At 40.0% G+C, this 18,765-nt stretch overlaps 1 protein-coding gene across 5 annotated transcripts in view; it reads left to right on the forward strand.

Moving 5' to 3' along the window:
• Positions 1-18,765, forward strand: part of SYTL5 (synaptotagmin like 5) — a 102,572-nt gene that overhangs the window by 43,766 nt on the left and 40,041 nt on the right. For 4 of the 5 annotated variants that reach the window (XM_075098008.1, XM_075098024.1, XM_075097998.1 and 1 more), the window contains 4 exons: positions 4,308-4,523; positions 14,856-14,971; positions 16,388-16,520; positions 18,451-18,576. In XM_075098008.1, coding sequence (XP_074954109.1) covers positions 4,308-4,523; positions 14,856-14,971; positions 16,388-16,520; positions 18,451-18,576 — 591 coding nt within the window. The remainder of the gene's footprint in view (positions 1-4,307; positions 4,524-14,855; positions 14,972-16,387; positions 16,521-18,450; positions 18,577-18,765) is intronic. The other variant, XM_075098032.1, reaches the window with a different exon arrangement.

An 18,765-nucleotide genomic window follows, 5' to 3' on the forward strand; every position in this document is an offset into this window, starting at 1 on the left:
CACCCCTGAAGACCTGCAACTGCCAAAACCTTGCCGTGTAAACCCAGTACAGATGCAGAGAGGGAGTTTTGTGTGGGGAAGCTGAATCTGTTAGTGTTTGCTTGTACTTAGATGTAAACTATAGCTGTCACCTCTTTGCTGGTAAGTTAGACCAACTGTTTGAGCTGACCTATGAGAAGGGAGTAGGAGTGGAGCAACTGAGATGCCAAAGAGGCCACACGGAAGCAAGGAGCAGTCCCAGGGCTCCAGTTGGACAGTGTGTCCTTGTCTGCTGTCAGCTCACAGGGAGAAGATAGAACAGAAATTAGTGTGCGCAGCTGAAGGCAGTGGTCCAGGTGGCAGGTGCAAACCGGATCTGCCCTTCCTCTTCTTTTTGTTGGGTCTGCATTTTCCATGCTTGAATGTCTTCTGACAGCAGTGTTCCTCATTGCAGCTCTGAGCACTGTTCATGAGGTGGACCCAGCACAGAGGCAAGTGGATGACTTCAGCAAGCTCCAGGAAGACAAAAAGTAGACGAGAGGGTCAGAAGCACCAAGTATTGGCCAGATTAAGAATTCTTAGTGAAAAAGGACACTCAGCTGTGACAGGGAGGGCTTTGGGGGTGAACATGGAAAGCACTGCAATACCTCTCAATGTGTGAAAGCATGATCCAGCCTTGACAAATTTCCCTGAGGTCAATTGATACTGAAAGTGGCCATACTAAAATAAAACGGTCATGTAACACAGTATTTAGTATCTGATAAATTCACTACAGCTAAGAGGGGAGACAGTAAATCATCAAGCATTTTGTGAATGTTGTTTGATATTTAGTGAAATGTAAGTCACCATAACCTCAGTGGTAATTAGATGTCTTTGGAAGCACTGAAAGGTGTATTTGTTATTCAAATGGATAGATATGCTTTTATAATGGTGTGGTCAAGAGCATTCTAGTAGCAGGATTTGATTGGATTGTTTGTTTGTTTTTTTCATTTAGTTCTCGGTCCAGGAGAAGCAGATACATTGACTTTTGCTGATTGAAGGTGGACTTGTTTAGGACATAGATCCAAGGAGGGGGTGGCAAAAGTGGTGATCATCTGCCTTCCTTGTGCGCAATGGCAATAATGCAGCACAGTTGGCAGTTGCTGTAGTACAGGTCACCCATCTGCATTTAGAACTGGCTGACTCACAGAAAAATAAAATGGACATGGACCTGTAACTAAGTGTATCTCTGTAGGAGGTGGGTAGATGGAAGATGCAATCATTAAACTGCAAGAACAATTAGTGAAGTACCAAGAAAGCTTGTGAAGCCTGGACAGAATTTTGAAGGCTATGGCATGAGAGAAAGGCTGTTTGGATTGAATGTGGGAGGAGAAGGGTACAAAGCAAAATGATGAAATCACTTTTGGAAAGAGGCCAGCAGAGGATAATGCTTGACAGGATTTGTAGTTATTGCCTGGAGGGATTGGACATGCCCTTTTTCAAAAGCTGTCAGAGGCTGAGCATCCGCAGGCCAGGTGGCTGCAGGCCAACTGTTGTTCATGGCATCCCCACAGGAAGCAAAATACTAGCCAGTATTTTAGCAAGGCAACGTATCCACAAATAACCTAATTCTGTCAGAACGTAGTCTCTGGTGGCCTAAACAATGCTCCCACCCTCCTTCACTGGGCTACAATGTGTAATCTTTTCTTGGTTTGTCTTCCTAAAGTGTTTTTCTTCCTGACACCTTTTTACTGACTATTGGGTGAAGCTGGTAGCCAGGTTTTTAAAATCCCCCTTAAAACATCTATGTGTATGCAGAGTTTGTGATTTCAGTGAGCTGGAGTGCTTCATGATAGAGGGACGCTGATAGCAGTGAGCAGTGAGTGAGCAAGAGTGTAGGGAAGGGTGAGGGAATGGGGACACAGCAACATCCAGGCACCTAAAACTGAAAGAACTTAGCAGCTGCTGAGCTGCACCCCTTGGGAGGAGTTATTTGGGGGTAGAGTGGAGTGCAGGAAGGGTTTGGAAGGATGGAGCAGCTTAAAAGAGGAGGGATTTTGATGGGGGGGGGGGCAAGGAAGGAAGTCAGGAAAGGGCCTGGAGAGAGCAGGGGACCTGTAGGCTGTTTATTGAAAAGATTGAGGTGGATGAGAGGATAAGAGGAGCTTGTGGGATTGAGTGGATGGAACTTCAGCTAAAAAGTGTTGAGAGGACATAACAATTTTGACTACATACAGGACTAGTTTAGCAGTTGAGGCCAGTGATTATCCCTTCTATTCAGCAATTGTGAGACTACATCAAGAATACAGCTTCCAGTTTGGGCTCACCAGAAGAAGAGGGACATTGACATACTGGCACATGTTCAATGGAGTGCCATGAAGAAGATTAGAGGGCTGGAGCATATGACATAGAAGGAGAGGTGGAGGGAAGTGGGTTTGTGTAGATTTCAGAAGAGAAGGCAAAGGCAAGATGTGATTGCTGTCTTCCAAGTCCTTAGTGTGATGGTATAGAATGAAATGGAGGCAGACTCCTTTCAGAGGTACTCAGTGAAAGGAGAGGAGGCAATGGGAACAAGCTGGAATGTGCAAGATTCTGGTTAGATATTAGGAAAATTTTTTTAAACAAACAAAAAAACCCAACCCCCAAACACAAACACACACACACCCCAAACCACATAAAATTAGTCAGATTCTGGAGCAGGTGCACAGAGACATTGTAGACTCTTTACTTGGAGTTACTCTGTTACTCAAGATTCAGTTGGACAAAGCCTTGATCAACCCAGTCTGGTTGGCCCTGCTTTGGCTTTGAGTTTAGACTAGGTGACTTCCAGTATTCCCTTCCAACATAGGTGGTTCTGTGGGTTGAGGTGGCAGGGATAAGAGCTAGAGGCTGTGGCATGGGAGGGGAAAGCTCTGGTGTTAAGATCAGGAATCAAGTTACAAGAAGCTAATAGCGAGAGGTTTGGGTTATGATGGGGTGCTGCTTAAGTCCCTGGTTTGGGACAACAAACATAGAAACCTGCCTTTCTGTCATCCTTCAGAGTCCTTTTTTTTGCTGTTGGAAATATAGTGGTTACATCTCACTTAGTTATTTTCTCGTTAAGAACTGTCATGGTTTAGCCCCAGTCAGCAACTAAGCACCACACAGCTGCACGCTCACTCCCCTCCATGATGGGATGGGGGAAAGAACCAGAACAGTAAAAGTGAGAAAACCTGTGGGTTGAGATAAAGAAAGTTTAATAGGTAGACCAAAAGCCATGTGCACACAAGCAAAGCAGAACCAGGAATTCATTCACTCCTTCCCATGGGCAGGCAGGTGTTCAGCCATCTCTAGGAAAGCAGGGCTCCATCACGTGTAACGGTTACTTGGGAAGACAAAGGCCATAACTTCGAACATGCCCCTCTTCTTATTCCCCCATCTCTATATACTGAGCATGACGTCATATGGTGTGGGATATCCCTTTGGTCAGCTGGGGTCAGCTGTCCCAGCTGTGTCCCATCCCAGCTTCTTGTGCACCCGGCAGAGCACGGGGAGCTGAAAAAGTCCTTGACCAGTGTAAGCGCTGCTTAGCATAACTGAAACATCTCCACATTATCACCGCTGTTTCCAGCACAAATCCAAAACACAGCCCCATACCAGCTACTATGAAGAAAATTAACTCTACCCCAGCTGAAACCAGGACAAGGACCCAACTCATGCACCATTGAAATTGCAGCCTTCAAAATTGTCTTAAATGCAAATATTTCTAGCCTGCAGAGTCAGTGGCAGAACCGGTAATCTGTAAGTTGCATTATTTAAACTGCCATTCTCCTGTTTTTGTTTTTTTTTTTTTAATTGTGGGATCAGAGCATAACACCACTATCTATTTAGATGGTTTTATTTGGGGTTTTTTTTAGCCTTTGAATAGCCGGTACAGAATTGCATATGCATTTCTAGCTAACTCTACGCTGGTATAGTATTAAATGCACATTAGTTACAGGAAAGATTTTCTTCTTTTCTTTCTGTGGATGCACAAAAGAGTCCCAGTTTTGAGCTGTTGTCAACCTGGGCTCAGCATGACTTGAATTATTGATGAGGGACAAGAAAAGATGGTTTACCAATTGTCCAGAACTGCTCAGCTGTTTGCAGTTACTTATACCAATCTACCACAAGATTTTCCTCTTGACTACATGTCTGAGAGGTGGGGGATAGATTTATTCTTTGCCAAAAAATACAGTGAATATAAAAACCCCATTTATATTGTATTTATTTTTGTCTCGTAGTTTTTGGCAGTGAATCTTTGTCTGTTACAACACAATGATCTGTAAGAAAGTTTTATCTCCAAATTAAAATATTTTATTTTATTCTAGGAAATTGAAAAATGAGCTTCTGGAAGTGAGAAGGAAAGGTGGGAACCGTCATTGTCAACAGGACAACAGCAGGGTCTGTGTTCGCTGTCAGAAAAGCCTGGGCTTAATCTTCGACAGAGGAGACCTGTGCCAGACCTGCAAACTTCGAGTTTGCAATAAGTGTCGTGTTGTGGGAACTGATGGGCAGTGGAAATGCTCGGTGTGTGCCAAGATTGCGTAAGTTGTGCAGCTTTCATAAATACATTTAGAGATTACTGCTGTATAAGTAATTTTGTGCTGGTGTTACTGTCCCCTTAGCACAAAAGTATATGCATAGTAAGTATGCAAGGGAAGAGGGTTGTCTGGTGGTTTTATTTGCTGCACTATTTTTCAATATCTTTTTTTCCCATTCCAAGTTAGTTTCAACTAGCTTGCTTTCTAAAGAAAGCTGCAAGCATCACAGATACTAAGCTATTGGTAGGAAGAACTCTGAAAATGGCAGAAAATCAGTTACAAGCGAGTGAGTGTCTATTCACATTATGAAGACATAAATGTAAGAATCAGGTAATTCCAAATTTACAAAACAGAATTAAGAACAAGCGAGGTCCGTATGTTCTGACTGACGTGGTATGTGGATTTTTAAGGAGAGAGACGTAAAACTTATGAGTCCAAGCACTTCAATCTGTGTTTCTATCCTTGCTTTTTTTCTGCGTTTATAGTAACTGAACATCTCTGCATGAAGAGAGAGGGCTGTATTTATAATGTCTCTATTAGTGAGTGTTCTAAAGTAAATTGTGCTATGGTGGGAGGTAAAACAAAAAAGGATCTCTCATTTCTTACAGTTGGAATATTGAGCACGGGGAATGGAGGAGGAGGGTAGCATTTCACAATGCTGAAAAGCAGAGAATCAGGATTCTAACACAGGATATTGAGTGAATAAACAAAAAGATGTTATACGTTAAAAGATATTTACTTGGTGTATACTTGGAAGAATAATTCACTTGATTGTTATGGTATTATGGGATTTTGTAGCTTGACTCAGTAAAGTAACCATGAAGAAAAGGAAAAATGTATTGGGCCACAAACCTCAGTTATGTATCCTGATGTAAGAACTGGATAGGATAAGAAAAAGACATGACAAAAGAATCATGTTAAAGGGGGAAAGAATCAGAGTAATTTCAGAGGATTTTTTTGGATTTGCCTGTTTTTTTTTAAACAAACTAATGAGATAAGAAAGATAAGGCTTTTTGTAATTTGTATCAGAAAGTGAACTAAAATGCTAGTTACATCAAACTTCGGTCACCTAGACAGTTAGTGAAAAATTAATACAGCAGGACATAGAGTTTAGGGTTTGTGTCTTTAACTTGAGCTTTAGCATGTTAACATCTGCCTTAACCTTCTCTGCAGCCAGTGGGGCACATCCAGAGGACAGTGTCTTGCCTCTTAAGATGAAACCTGTTCAAGTGCTTGATTTTGTGAAATGATTTTAAATTGGTAGGTGCCTGACTGAGTTCCTTGTAGTTTGCTTCAGCCGGTTCCTGAGATGATCTCCGTGCTGTGCCTTTCAGAAATGATGGGGTGTAGGTGAGTGGAGAATGGCAAACACAATACTACTCTTTAAAAATGAAGAAAGGAAGAAAAAGGGGTCCGTCGACCCTGTTGAGTTACCTTTAATTTCTTTAAAAATACTGAAACAAATGATTGCTGTGCTGTTTGAAAGCCAAGACATGATGACAGGACGATGAGTAAGAGCTGGCTCAAGAACAAATAATGTCAAAACTAATTAAACTTCCTCCTTTGACAGGGTGACAGACCTCGTGAATACAGGAGGATCTGTTGATGTCTTTTAACTTGACTTAAATGAACCTTCTGATACTTTCTCTTATGCCATTCTAATAAGCTGATAAACAAGGGGAATTCTGCCCTGGAATAAATTCTGTCAGTGTGATGCAGACCTGTCTGGAAAATTATAAAGCTTTGTTCTCAGAGTATCAGAGTAGTTATGGACATTTCCTTGTCAAAAAAAAAAAAAAAAAAAAGGCAAAGCAGAATACAGAATATTTCCTGGCTTTTTACTGTTAAGTACTTCAGTTAATTACTTTGAAGCACATGAGTTTGCCAGTCACACCTGCAGCTGACTCAAAACTGAGAGATGCTGCAGGCATGCTGAATGACAGGATTAGGATTCATCGTGACGCTTACAATATAGAGAAGTGGTTTGAAGGAAGAGCAAGCAGTGGCCTCCTACAGGCATGTGGAATTACTCCATTTGGGCAAAAATGCAGCTGCAAAAACATAAAATAAGGCTAAAAACAGCTTATGCAGCTGTTCCTTAGGAAAGGATCTCTGTATTGGACTGAATGAAAAGCTGAACACGAATCAACAGTATTTTCCACTGCAGAAAAGACCAGCCTCACACAGGGATGTACAAGCAGAATTAGGGCCTGTAAAATACATGACCCAATCCTGTTTTATGTAGAATACTCTGCCCAGTTTTGTGTAACGCACGTCATGTTGGCCAACTGGAGAAAGCACAGCAGAAAACAAAGATCAGAAGCCTAGCACACAGCATGTCTGAAGTAATGGAAGAAGTTGGAAATGTTTGGCCTAGGCAGGATAAAACAAATAACTGAGTTTAAATCTACAAAAGGCAGCTGAGGAGGCATGCAGGCTGTTCTACGTACTCCCTTTGGACGCGAAAGGTAATGTGATACTTAAATTGCAGTGAAAGAATCTAGGTTAGGTGATATGAGTACTGATATAACTTGGAGAGGTTGCAGAATCTTGTTTTATAAATAGGTTGGATAAACCTGTCTCAGGAATGATGACATCAGTACAGGTGGCCCTGTTTTGGGGCTGAAAGATGGATGAGGCAATTCCTCACAACATATGCTACCCCTACTTCTCGTGATGGTGCTGCAATTCTGTATGCTAAGCAGTGGTCCTAGCAGTCACCTTGAAAACGAGTTCCGGTTGAAGCTTGCCTCTAAGCTATTACCAACCATGGTTTCATTTGTTTGCAAAGTGCTAAACTTTGCAAGTGCCAAAGTTTTGTCTATGTTGGGTAACTTTATTAAAGTAAAATTTCTCTGTCCTTTCGTTTTGTTCATATGCAGTGTTTTTGCAAGACTATAGTGACAGTTAACAATCTGTAAAATGCCTTTTGAACTGCTAGAAGTACACAGAAAGATTATTTTCTGTGTGGGCAGTACGGAGATGAGAGTTTGAGATAGGTGTTTCAGTTAAATCGTTGTGCGTAGTTTAAATTCTTTCAGTTCTGCTTTCCTCTGTCTCACTGAAGTGGAGGTAAAATTAGAATTTTTAGGCTTTTTTAATTACGTTTGAAGGAGGAACTGATTAAGTTAATGCAAATAGGGCTTTTGGCAAGATTAAAAGGCAGATGGCAAAGAAAAGAAAATGGGAATCAAGTTTGAGAGACAGTTATGCTGTATGAGTAGCAAATAAAAGGCAGGAGGAGGGGAAAAAAACTTTTAGCTCTGTAGCACTGATCTGCATACAGTGTTTGTGTCTGTCAAATTAGCTTGTTTCACCATGCTAGTGGCTTTCCAAAAAGCGATAGGAAACATTCCTCCCCTCCTTCCCCCATCCTTTTGTGTTATCAACCTTGATGAATGAGACTAGGTTCATGTCAATAGACTCCAGCACCTGCTGTGCTGTTCCATTAGCAGAACCAGGTTATACTGTTATATGTATGTAGTTATACATACTGTGAGGCCCTTAAAAGGCAGGGAGAAGGAATCTTGGCCTTTGTGAACTCTTTCCAGTTTTGATGCTATACTAGTTCTTGGCTCTTCTGCCAAAATTTTCCTCAAGAATGTCTATTAAATGCCGCTTTAGGTGATGGTGATACCAGTAATCTGTACAAGTCCTGTTTTACAGTCAGAAGTTATACCTGCAGGAATGTGTTCAAAAGCAGTTTTTCAGAACTGTTGGGAAGCCTACTGCGTTACATCTGGCGTCAGTGCAGAAGGTCTGATTCTGGGTGTTGAGGGTGTTCATTCAAAGAGAGGTTGACAACTACTACAGAAATTACTGCAGAAATCCCTTGAATTACACAAATAATTCAAAATGGTTGCTGCAGTGAAGAATGTCATGTGGCAATAAAAGAGAATGTAGATAATATCAGCCAGCTTCTGCCTATGGCTTCATTTAATAAATTTTGACCTTTCCTTCCTTCTGAGCACCTTGAGTCCTGCCTATCCACTCATAGCACAGGAGTTTGGGAAACCTGTAGTGCAACAGGAGGACATTCTGTCACATAGCCTGGGATAAAAATGTTGTAATTGCTTTAACATTTATGGTGACTTTATGTCCAGCTACCAAAAAAAAAAAAAAAAAAAAAAAAAAAAGTAGCAAACTGCAAGTATACTGACTTTGACTTGAGGATCAGGTAATTTCAAGATAGTCCTTCTTTTTAAGGATATGGTAAAACACAATATTATTTTCTGAACAAATTTTTTAAAAATTACATAGTTAGAATGAATGGTAGCTGTAGGGGTGAGATACCAGTTTGTTTAATAATACAATATAAATGTTCATCTGTCAACCAGAACATCTTCACCTGGCAATGAGCAAATCTGACTTCTCTCCTCCAAAGTGATCTTTAAAGCATTTAACCTGCCATTTCTCCAAAGTTAGTCTTGCCTGGAAAACAGCTTATGGTGATGGGGAAGCACATTCTAAAACAGTTTCAAAAAAAGGTTTAGTGAATTTGAGGAGGCATTTGAATGTGAATAGTGAGACATGTTCATCAGTATCTTAAGCATAACAAACTGAGGTTTATACACAATTGTCTTAAAATTTACAGTTACTGAAAAAGGATATTCCCCTTGAATGTCCATAAAGAGAAAATTACTGGGTTTTTTTTTCCCCCATGGGAGTTATTATCAGCTAGAATACATAGTTGCAAGATAAAGCATTCAAAGGTCAAGAAAGGTGAGAGCTAAGCCTTCTGCCAAATTCTTAGTTCTGCAGTTACTGAGGGCAGAGGACAAGACAGTCTTTATTTATGTGACTGTGTGTTTGATGCTCATGTTGTAGTATTTAATGAGGTAAATCAAGCCTGTATGTAGCTACACATTTGATGCAAGAGGAAGCTTTCTGCTCCATTTCCTGCATATGAGGAACTGAGGTCATCAGCTTTGAAACCTAGGTGCTGAAAGAGAAACTTTCCATTAAGGTCAATTTTTTCCCTGCAACTTCTTAACATATGGTGAGTTTGCGTTTTAAACTTGGCACCTAAAATGATCAGTAGTTCGAGGGAAACCAAGTTCTTCAAGCAGTCTGCTGACAAGCTGATGTTGCATCTCGATGCTGTCTGTATTTCTTGTTACAAACATGTCTAGATGTCTGCGAACAATGTCTTTATTTTGACTGAGTTCTTCAGCAAGATAGAACACCTAGGTGGTCCAAGTTATTACAGCAAACAAAGCAGTAATGGGAAATTTGTCTTCATCTTTGAAATACTTACGTTGTCTTAAAGCATCATGAAAATTCATCAGTATCTTAGTAACATTTATTCCCATTAGGGCCTAAAAGTAGAGGTGTTTCAGATGTTTTAGTATGTAAATGTTTTTCAGATTTCTTATAATTTCTTTTTATTTTAGTAACTTCTAAGTGAGTTTTGCCTTCTTTTAATAGGGTCAAAAATTTCTATTTAATAGACTCACAGCATATTAGAAATTACTCTGGAATTAATTTATTTTATAGAAAATACTTTGTGGAATTGAATACATACAAAAATGAGTGTGTATGTTTTGGTATGTTCATGAACAGGCTGCATTTTATCCAGCCTTTGGTCTCGCCCATTGTTTCCCAAATTTTAATCCCCATGAGGAAGCAAAATACTTGAGGAACAGGAGAGGAAAAGGAAGCCAGACTGAATTTCACTCCTCTACTGTGGACATGGGTTAAGCTGGATGTTCAAATGGATAGTGAAACTGTTTTACCAATATGGTTTGTTTGGGTTTTCTTTGCGTTTTTTGTTGTTGTTGTTGTTTTTTTCCCCTCAAATAAATGATTAAAAGTAAAAATTGGGACTTTCCATCCTAAATTATATTTTTATAATTGGGCATTTAACCATGAAGCATCTTGCAAAAAATGAGTGGAAAATAACAAGCTGAGTTTTTGACAGGGATAGGCTGCAGGTTATGTTCCATTTTTAAACTGAGAAGTAAGTGCGTAAGTGAAGTTAATCTGTTTAATAGAACTGTAACACACTCCCTCTCACATGATGATGTGAGTAGGTGGATCAGTAATTAATGTATAAGGACTTTAGCTGGTACCTAAAGTATTTGGTGCTAAACCTACCTGCTTGAACATGACTTTCTTTAAAATTTTCTTGGCCATTTTGAGTATAGGAAAAAGCAACCATGCAAAAATTGCTCCTGTTATAATTTATAACACTGTTTTCTCTCTTTCTAAAGCTACTGACGCAAGTATCTGTTGTACACCTTGGAAGGCCAGTCTAAACACTGCTTTAGTACAACATGTATTTTTTACTTTGTATGCTACATGCTAACTGAGAAAGGAAAGTAAGGAAGATGTATGCACATACCATGATTTACAGTCAGTATGGACCTTGAACCCATTTTAAAAACAAGAAAAACCAAACCTACAAGCACTGATTTGATGTATTGTTGTGTAAATGCCCTCATCTCTCTTCCCACTGAAACAATTTTCTACGTGGAAAGGGTTCATTTAAGTCCTGTATCAGAAATAGAATAAAGATGCACTGACTCAGTAGGAAAGACAGGTTCCCTTTGTCATAATTATAAATGCATGAAAATAACATTATTATAAGACTGTTTAGGTCTCGCTCTTCAATTTTTGATTCAGAATGTTAAATGCAATTATGAAATTCAAACTTCAATTCAAAGACTTAGGCAATCATTTATTCTGAATTAATTTCTATTCCTGCGTAGAGCAAAAATTGTTTTAATAGGTACTCCTGACATCTATGAATGATTAAGGTAACATGAACCCTAGTCTCTCTGTGAACTTTCAGTATACATGAAAAATATATCCAATATTAGTGCACTAGAAAGTCAAAGCTGCAGTTCTTAGGTTTTTTCCCCTTTATTTCATTAGAATGTGATATTTTTGCAGAGGTGATCTGTTGGGTGAGGACATTTTCACAAAAGAGTACTGCCAGGTGAAGTCAGGATTCCAAGACTGAGCAGCACTGATGATAATAAGGACGAAGGTCTGAAGGGAAGGTTGAGGCCTCTAGGGTTGTTCCATGCAATTTTCGCAATGGCCGGTTGTTGATGGCTGTTGGTTTTTCCCCCTTGCTGTGGGTAAGAGGATGGGCTAGAGGGGTGAAGTGCTTGACTAAAACATGGCAATACGCCCTTTATTTACTGTGTTTTGTGCCTCAGTTGAGGGACTTCTCTGCGTTTTATCTCAGTCCTGGTTCTCTTGATGAACTCAGAGCAGAACGGGTGTGGGTGTCCCCAAAGTAGCCCTTTGAGGACTTTGAGTTGGCACCTCAATTTAAAATGTGGATCTTATTAGAGCTTAATAAGGTCAGCCAGGTGAAGAAGATGGGCAATTCAGTTTATCATTGTTAGCTGAACCAGCATATGGTTTGGCTCCATTGGTGTAGCAGCTGTTGCACTCCCTTGGCTGCTCAGGCCTGCAAAAGGGATCATTAGCACCCTCCTCTTTCCTTGGGGGTCCAGTTTGCATTTGCCAGAGCATGCAGCGATGACCGCAAACTGCCTTGGCTAAGCAAGAAGGGGACAGCTGTGTAATTAGGGGCTATTTAATGGTGCCAGGTTATAGCCTGCAGAGAGAGGTTACTCAGAGAAGTAGATTGCTTATTTATGCTTTGCTAGAAGATAGAGGGATCAACTGTTATTGCCCAAATACATCAATGTATCTCTTCCCTGAACAGCTTTATGTGACTGCAATGAAGATGGGTATGTGGTCAGTGGTTACTAATACAAGGGAATGGCAAGAAGGAGAGAAAGTCCTTCTCCACAGGACTCCTGCCTCGCTCCCAGGCCTTCCCCTTTCGCAGGCTGCTTTGCTCCCAGAGTGAGGAGTAGGAGATGATGTTGGGATGGCAGGGAATGAGTGGGGACAGAGAGAGGGAGACTGATGGTCAGCTCTAAGGGTGCGAGTGACCGGAACCTCAGTGGAGTGGAGGAGAGGAAGGCCTTCTCCCGGGGATGGATGCTGGGGGAGGACCTCCTCTCTCCACCAACAGCACCCCCACTGATCCTTCCTTGCACAGCCCAGCAGCCCTCCATCCTATTCCTTCCTGGCCTCCTCCCACAGCTGCCCCAAACGTCCTTCCCTTGGCTGCCGCTCCTTCGGTCTCTCCAGTCCCCATGACCCTCCTTGAGGCCTTGGTCCTGCTGCTGCAAGATTAAATCTCCACATCAGTTTACAAGACTAATATATGGTAAAATAAGCAGACACACCAGTCTCAGTCACCATTCCACCCAGGCTGAGGTCTCCTGGGCGCTTGTGATGCTGGAGGCAGCAGAGAGGTTTTTTTTTTCCTCATCACTCTTCACATCTGGCCAGCAAATGTAGAAGGCTCTCTGGGGACCCTGTGCAGAGAGGCTTCCCCTCTGTGAATCATGACAGTCTACGTGGGTGGCACAGTTCAGGGTTGGGTGTGGAAATGACAAGTTTTTGCTTGTAAAAGCCTGTAGCTTTGTGTGGGGCAGCCTCCCATGCTGCTGAAACCCTGTGTGTAGGTCACATCATTTCCTTCAGATTGTCCTGAGCTTGGAGAAGGATGAAGGCACTTTTCTGGATAAAGGGGCGGGGAGTGCCCTGTCTGACCTTGATCAAGTCAAACATTGCTGGTAAGATATTAGGGATTAATAAAATCTCTGTCCAAGGGGAAAATGGTACTTGTGGAGTTTTATGGGAGTAACTGGAAAAAAAACAGTGAATGAACCATGTAGTTCATACTGCAATGTAATATGCCATTTATATTGCAATGGAATATGATGGCGTAGTCAAAGGTCTTGAAAGCTTTATGATTTGATATAAAGCATTAAACTTGTTGTAAACCTTGGTATAAAAATAACTGGAGAGAGAAGTGTGTGCTGTAAATGAACTGTGAAAATACGCATTCAGAGAAAAACTGTTTTTCATACTAGCCAGACCATGAATAGTTTCTAATGCAATGAGTCCTTTCCAGTGTTTGTGTCTAACTTAAAAATTCTGAGTGGAAATGTAGAGATTTTATTTAATGCCTTGCATATGACTGACTCATTGTGATGGTGAATTATAGGGTGTTTTGCCACTAGGAGTCTGCAACAACAAGATAAGGCAATAATCTATTTCTACGCTTATGGGCATGTGTTTTGGATTATGATTTTGTTCCTTTTTTTTTAATGATTCATGCACAGGTGCATGATTCATTAATAGATTAGGAAGACCTTATGATGTTAGGGTCTTTTTATCAATGGCAGGAATCCTATTCTGTACTTTTCCCAAGTAAGGCTCTCCATTCAGGCATAACTCAAAAGTAATTTGGTAGCGAAGATATTGATCAGTGCTCTAAATCTATCTGTAGTCATTTTGATGCCTAAGAGACTAGGTGATTTCTTTTCTGGTATATGCTTGAAAACAAGTTTTCCTATTGAGCATAAAGTAATCAGGAACATGTCTGGAGGTAAATCAGTTTTTAATGTTTTTTTGTTTTGTTTTGGGTTTTGTTCTTTTCTTTTTTAATTTGTTTATTTGCTTTTTATTTGAGTATTCATGATAAGCAGCTTTTTGCCATCAACTGTATGTAGTGAGGCAGTAGAAATGGTGACACTTTACCGTAAGGAAACTAATTCAGGAAAAGGTTAACAATCAGCATACAAATATAGCTATGGAAAATAGCAATGTCAGTACAGGATTCTTTGTTGCTAGTATAGGTAAGAGAATTTGAAACCAGAAAAAGCAGCATTATCCAGAAGAGTAGCAGAGACAAAAGTTCATTGCTCTGAACCTCGGACACGTAGCTAATTTGTAACAGCACTGTGATGTGAAGAAACTACACATAGTTGGAAGCATATAATCTTAGAGATGAAAAATATATGTAGGCTTGCAGCAACCTTTATATAATCAGGTAGGGTCCATGAACTGCTGACTTGGCTGGCAGGAGCTTTGGTGGGTTTTTTTTTCTCCCACCTCTATCCACTGTTGTTGTTTCTACATCTCTTCTCATTTTGGAGGTACTGAAAACTCTGAGGTTTAGTGGTTCACTATCCAAAGGACTAGGGGGATATTATGTTACATGTTTTCTATGGAAATCAGGTAAAAGTGGTTGAAACACTTTTTTGCCAAGTAGATTTCCATGTACTGAAAATTACTTTTGCTCACAAGGCAAGATGATATTATTTTTCTGCTGTGTGCCCTACTGTCCCAAGCTTTGCAATCAGTCTTTCCTCTTTATTTTGAACTGTGCAAGTGTTGTCCAGAGTTTGAGAGCATGATGGTTGAAAGATGACCTAAGGATTTAAGCAGTAGCTTTGTTTGGCCAAGTTTGTTAATGTGCACGTGTGTTTGACTTTTTTCATTTTCCTTATATAGACAGCTACGGATAGTGACAGGAGAATGGTTTTTTGAAGAGAGAGCAAAGCGCTTCAAACAATCAAATGTTCTTGGAACCGATGTTGTCAGACAGTCTATCCTACGCAAATTCCCAGGTAGGAACCACAAGAGAGAGATTTGCTTGTGCTTAATATATTAAAAACTTGTTTCCAGAGTGTTTGACTTGTATTGTGTTTTGTTCTGTACTGTTGGAGGTGTAAGTATGATCAGTATTTTAATCTTAGTTTCATATTTAGGTATTACTATGCAGTGATTTGTGAATGATTAATATTTAGGAAAGGTAAGGTATAGATGAATGAAGAAGTGTCTCTGTGGAGCTAGAGAGCTGCTTAAAATACCACTGTCCAAACAGGTGGACAGTATTCAGCTGCAAAGCCAGCAGCAGAGACTCTAAAAGGTCATTCTCAGTTTCTGCCAGGAAGTTTGGCTGTATGCAAAAATCTAAACCCAGCCATTTTTTCACTTCGTCTCTCATTTGTGATGGTGGTGTGTCAACAGTATTCAATTTTTTCTTCTTTCAACTCTGAATAGGAAAGATAAACATTAACTCCTGTTCTCTGTGCTGGAATATGGGCTACATCCAGACCCATTGGTACTTCTCTGTTCTCACTTGGCTTTCCTTTTGCCCAGATGCCTGCAATAAACTGCACTTGGCCTTTTAGGTACAGTAAACAGTCTGGCTGTCTTGACCAGGTCTGTGAGTTGCTGTGGCGCCTTGCGTGGTACCACAGGACCACTGGTTTAAGAAACAGCAGCTTTTCCTGAGTGCTGATTCTTCTGTCTTCACTTAACTACTTCACTCTGCACACAGAAGCTGTTATTTAGGTAGTCTGTTTTCAGATGTAGCATTTATTGCTTTCAGTAGGAAGGTGACGGGTATGGGCAGTTTGTAGGGAGAAGGACCACTTTACTGCCATTGGAAAAATGCCTGGTGCAAATATATTGCTTGGCAAAATGCTGATCTTGCCAATACCACTGTGCTTTGGAAGCTGTCAAACTGGCAAGTATCTAATTTTTTTTTTTTCCAGTTTTCATGTTATGCAGCCTGTCAAATTGGGTATTTTGTGATTTGTTACTTTATTTGATAGATATATTAAAAAATATGTTTAAGCCATTTCCCCCCAATCTTGTTCCTAGTTGGAAAACCACTTTAATTATGAAAATATTCTTTCATTTAACACAGAAAATACTGTACACCAAAAAATTATATTTCAGGTCCTTTGGTTATTAAATGTTTTGTCAGTGATAAACTCAGAAGTGTAGTTCAAGACAAGAGTTGATAATAAGAAAAATTTCAAGCTACTTAAAGTTTTATTTTCTTTTATTAAAAGGAAAAGCCAAAGAATGCCCAAAGGTTTTGATTTTTTAAATGATATTTTATCACAGAATGGTTTTATTTAATACTGAAAAATTGGAAATCTATCCTTGTAGGTTGTTTGACATGTGCTGGCTTTTTTGTGCAAACATTCATTTTTATTTTCTTTTTCTTTTTCTTTCCCCCTCCACTGAAGATACAGTTTCCAGTAAGGATGAAGGAAGAACATTTAAAGATCAGCCCCAAGAGAATGAAGAAAAAAGGCCAGATGTAACAGTCTCCTCCACAAATGGGCATAAATCAGTCTTCAGCAGACCTAGAAAAATAGGGTAAAGCCTTTTCTTTTGGAAACTGATAAATCTGATAACAGCTGTATATGGTCGGATGGATTTTCTTCTGAGTTTCTCCAGCATTCCACATCAGCCTCAAACTTCCCAGGGTTAGAAACAGCCTTCATTTAAGGGCATATTTACTGTAAGTAGATCGCTGTTTCCTAGGAAATGCAGCAGTAATTACTCTTCGGCTATAAAGGTAGCAGAACAAAAGCAGTTTTACTCCTGGATTTTTCTTGTTTATACTTGGAAGTAACAGTTTCCCTAAAGGCAGGTTTGCTGAAGAACAAATGCAAAAAGTAGTATTTGGAGGGCCTGGGGTTTTTTTGTAAACTGGTTGCTTCTGCTCTCACAACTCAAGTTTCTGTTAGCTTCCAGCTGTGCAAATGCAGTCTAGCAGTCAAACAGTGCCCCTTTTTTGTGCGTGTGACTGTGAATAAACACACACGTTGCTGATCGTCTTGCAGTCTCAGTGATGTGTGTAACCCCAGTTGGGCTATGCCCTCAGAGGAGCGCTCGCTTACCCTCGGGGGACATGGAGAGATGCATTGAATATATAGTTGCACAAGTGGTGTCTGGACATAACTCGAGGCTGTTGGGTGAACGGGAAGAAAAATTAGATGAACATTCATATCATGCATGGCTGGAGCTCCATGGGCTGGTAGCTGGAAAACTTTCTGTTGGAAGAACTCATTTTATTGTGCATCCTAAATACAGGGTAGGTAGATGACTCTCCTCAGAAGTAAAAAAGCTGTAGAAAGCTGAGTATGGAATTACTTGTTCCAGTGACTCAAGAAATTAACATGAGTAATTTCTCTCTCGCTAATATTGGGACAAAGAGCATCAGATGCCTCTTGCTTCTCAAATGAAGATGAAGAAAAAAACAGCTTAGGGAATCTACTATAATAAGACCTAGGTGTTGCTCTAAATCATGCTAATTGACAGCTATAGTAAGAGTGCATTAGAAGTTACTTTCCTAGTCCTCTTTTCACTTATATCCTTTGTGCAAATCTATTAGTCATATTGCCCTATGAGAAACAATTGGTTTTTTTATTATTGTCTTTTGTGGTTTTTTTTAGTGGTGCTCAGCCTTTTTCAGTTTATGGCCTAAAATGTTTTCTGGTGGTGACATTACTCATAAAGGAAATTTAATCATACAAGAATTAGGCTTGCTTTTCCTAGTGTATTTTGTGGCCTCTCTTAGAAATAGTTCAATATTACTCCTCTTCCTTCCTTGCTCCTTCTTCCTCCCTCAGGTTCTACATTCAAATATCTCATGAGTGGATTTGTTTTAGCAAAGCCATTTTGGGGTCAGCTCTTACTGACACTTAGTGTCATGGGATAACTTAACAGTCTATTGTTGTTTTTAACCTATGAAGAATACTATTACTTTTCAAAACTTGATTTCATTTCTTTCATTTCTGTCTTATTAGGCCACAAGTTACCGGGTAAGGGGGTGACGTGTTTTCGGAAAATAGCATGTTGGGGCATCGATGCATATAATTGTAGAAATTGCAAAGAAATCTTAAAGAGAAAATACATATAGTGTAATCTGTTAGGGGAAAATACACATACTTAGTCAAAAAGACTTTGCTGTTTATAAATTTTAAAAAAATAAAATAGAGGTGGGTTTTCACAAAAGGCACTTCTGCTTCAAAGCTTGAAGTGGCCATATTGAGTCAGAGGGATGTCTTAATGTTTTGTGCCTTAAAAGCAGTTTATAGCAAATATGATGCTTTTTTTTCTGTTCATAGGAATTAGTTTGATAACCAGATTTGGTGTTCTATTGACCCTTCTATAAAGAGTTGTCCATAGGTCAGACAGATGAAGTTAATAGAACGCACACATCATGGTATTTCAGTCAGGCTGCTGTTCCCTGGGAAAAACCTTACAACTTTTAAAATATTTTATTCCCTGTTTTCATCAGGAAGGTAATGAGGTTGGTTACCAAAGGAGAAATTACAAATGCAAAAGATGAAGGTAAAAGGAACACAGGCTCAGAAGCTGAAACCCAAAGTCTGCACAGTGGCAAGTCAACCCCTTGCTCTGAGAGGTGAGCAGCAGAAATCTGGCGCACCTTATGTCAGGATTAACCTGGGGTGTGTGCCAGTCCTCTGTGTTGCACTGTGTTTTTGAATGCTCAGCGTTAATACTATCTGAGAAGCAAAGCTTATGTTAAAGGATAAAAAATCCCTAAAATTTATCTCCATCCATCTTCCTTTTCTCTCCATGGGTTCAGCTG

The sequence above is a fragment of the Phalacrocorax aristotelis genome, chromosome 1, assembly GCF_949628215.1.
Source record: "Phalacrocorax aristotelis chromosome 1, bGulAri2.1, whole genome shotgun sequence".
In the NCBI taxonomy this organism is placed as follows: Eukaryota; Metazoa; Chordata; class Aves; order Suliformes; family Phalacrocoracidae; genus Phalacrocorax; species Phalacrocorax aristotelis.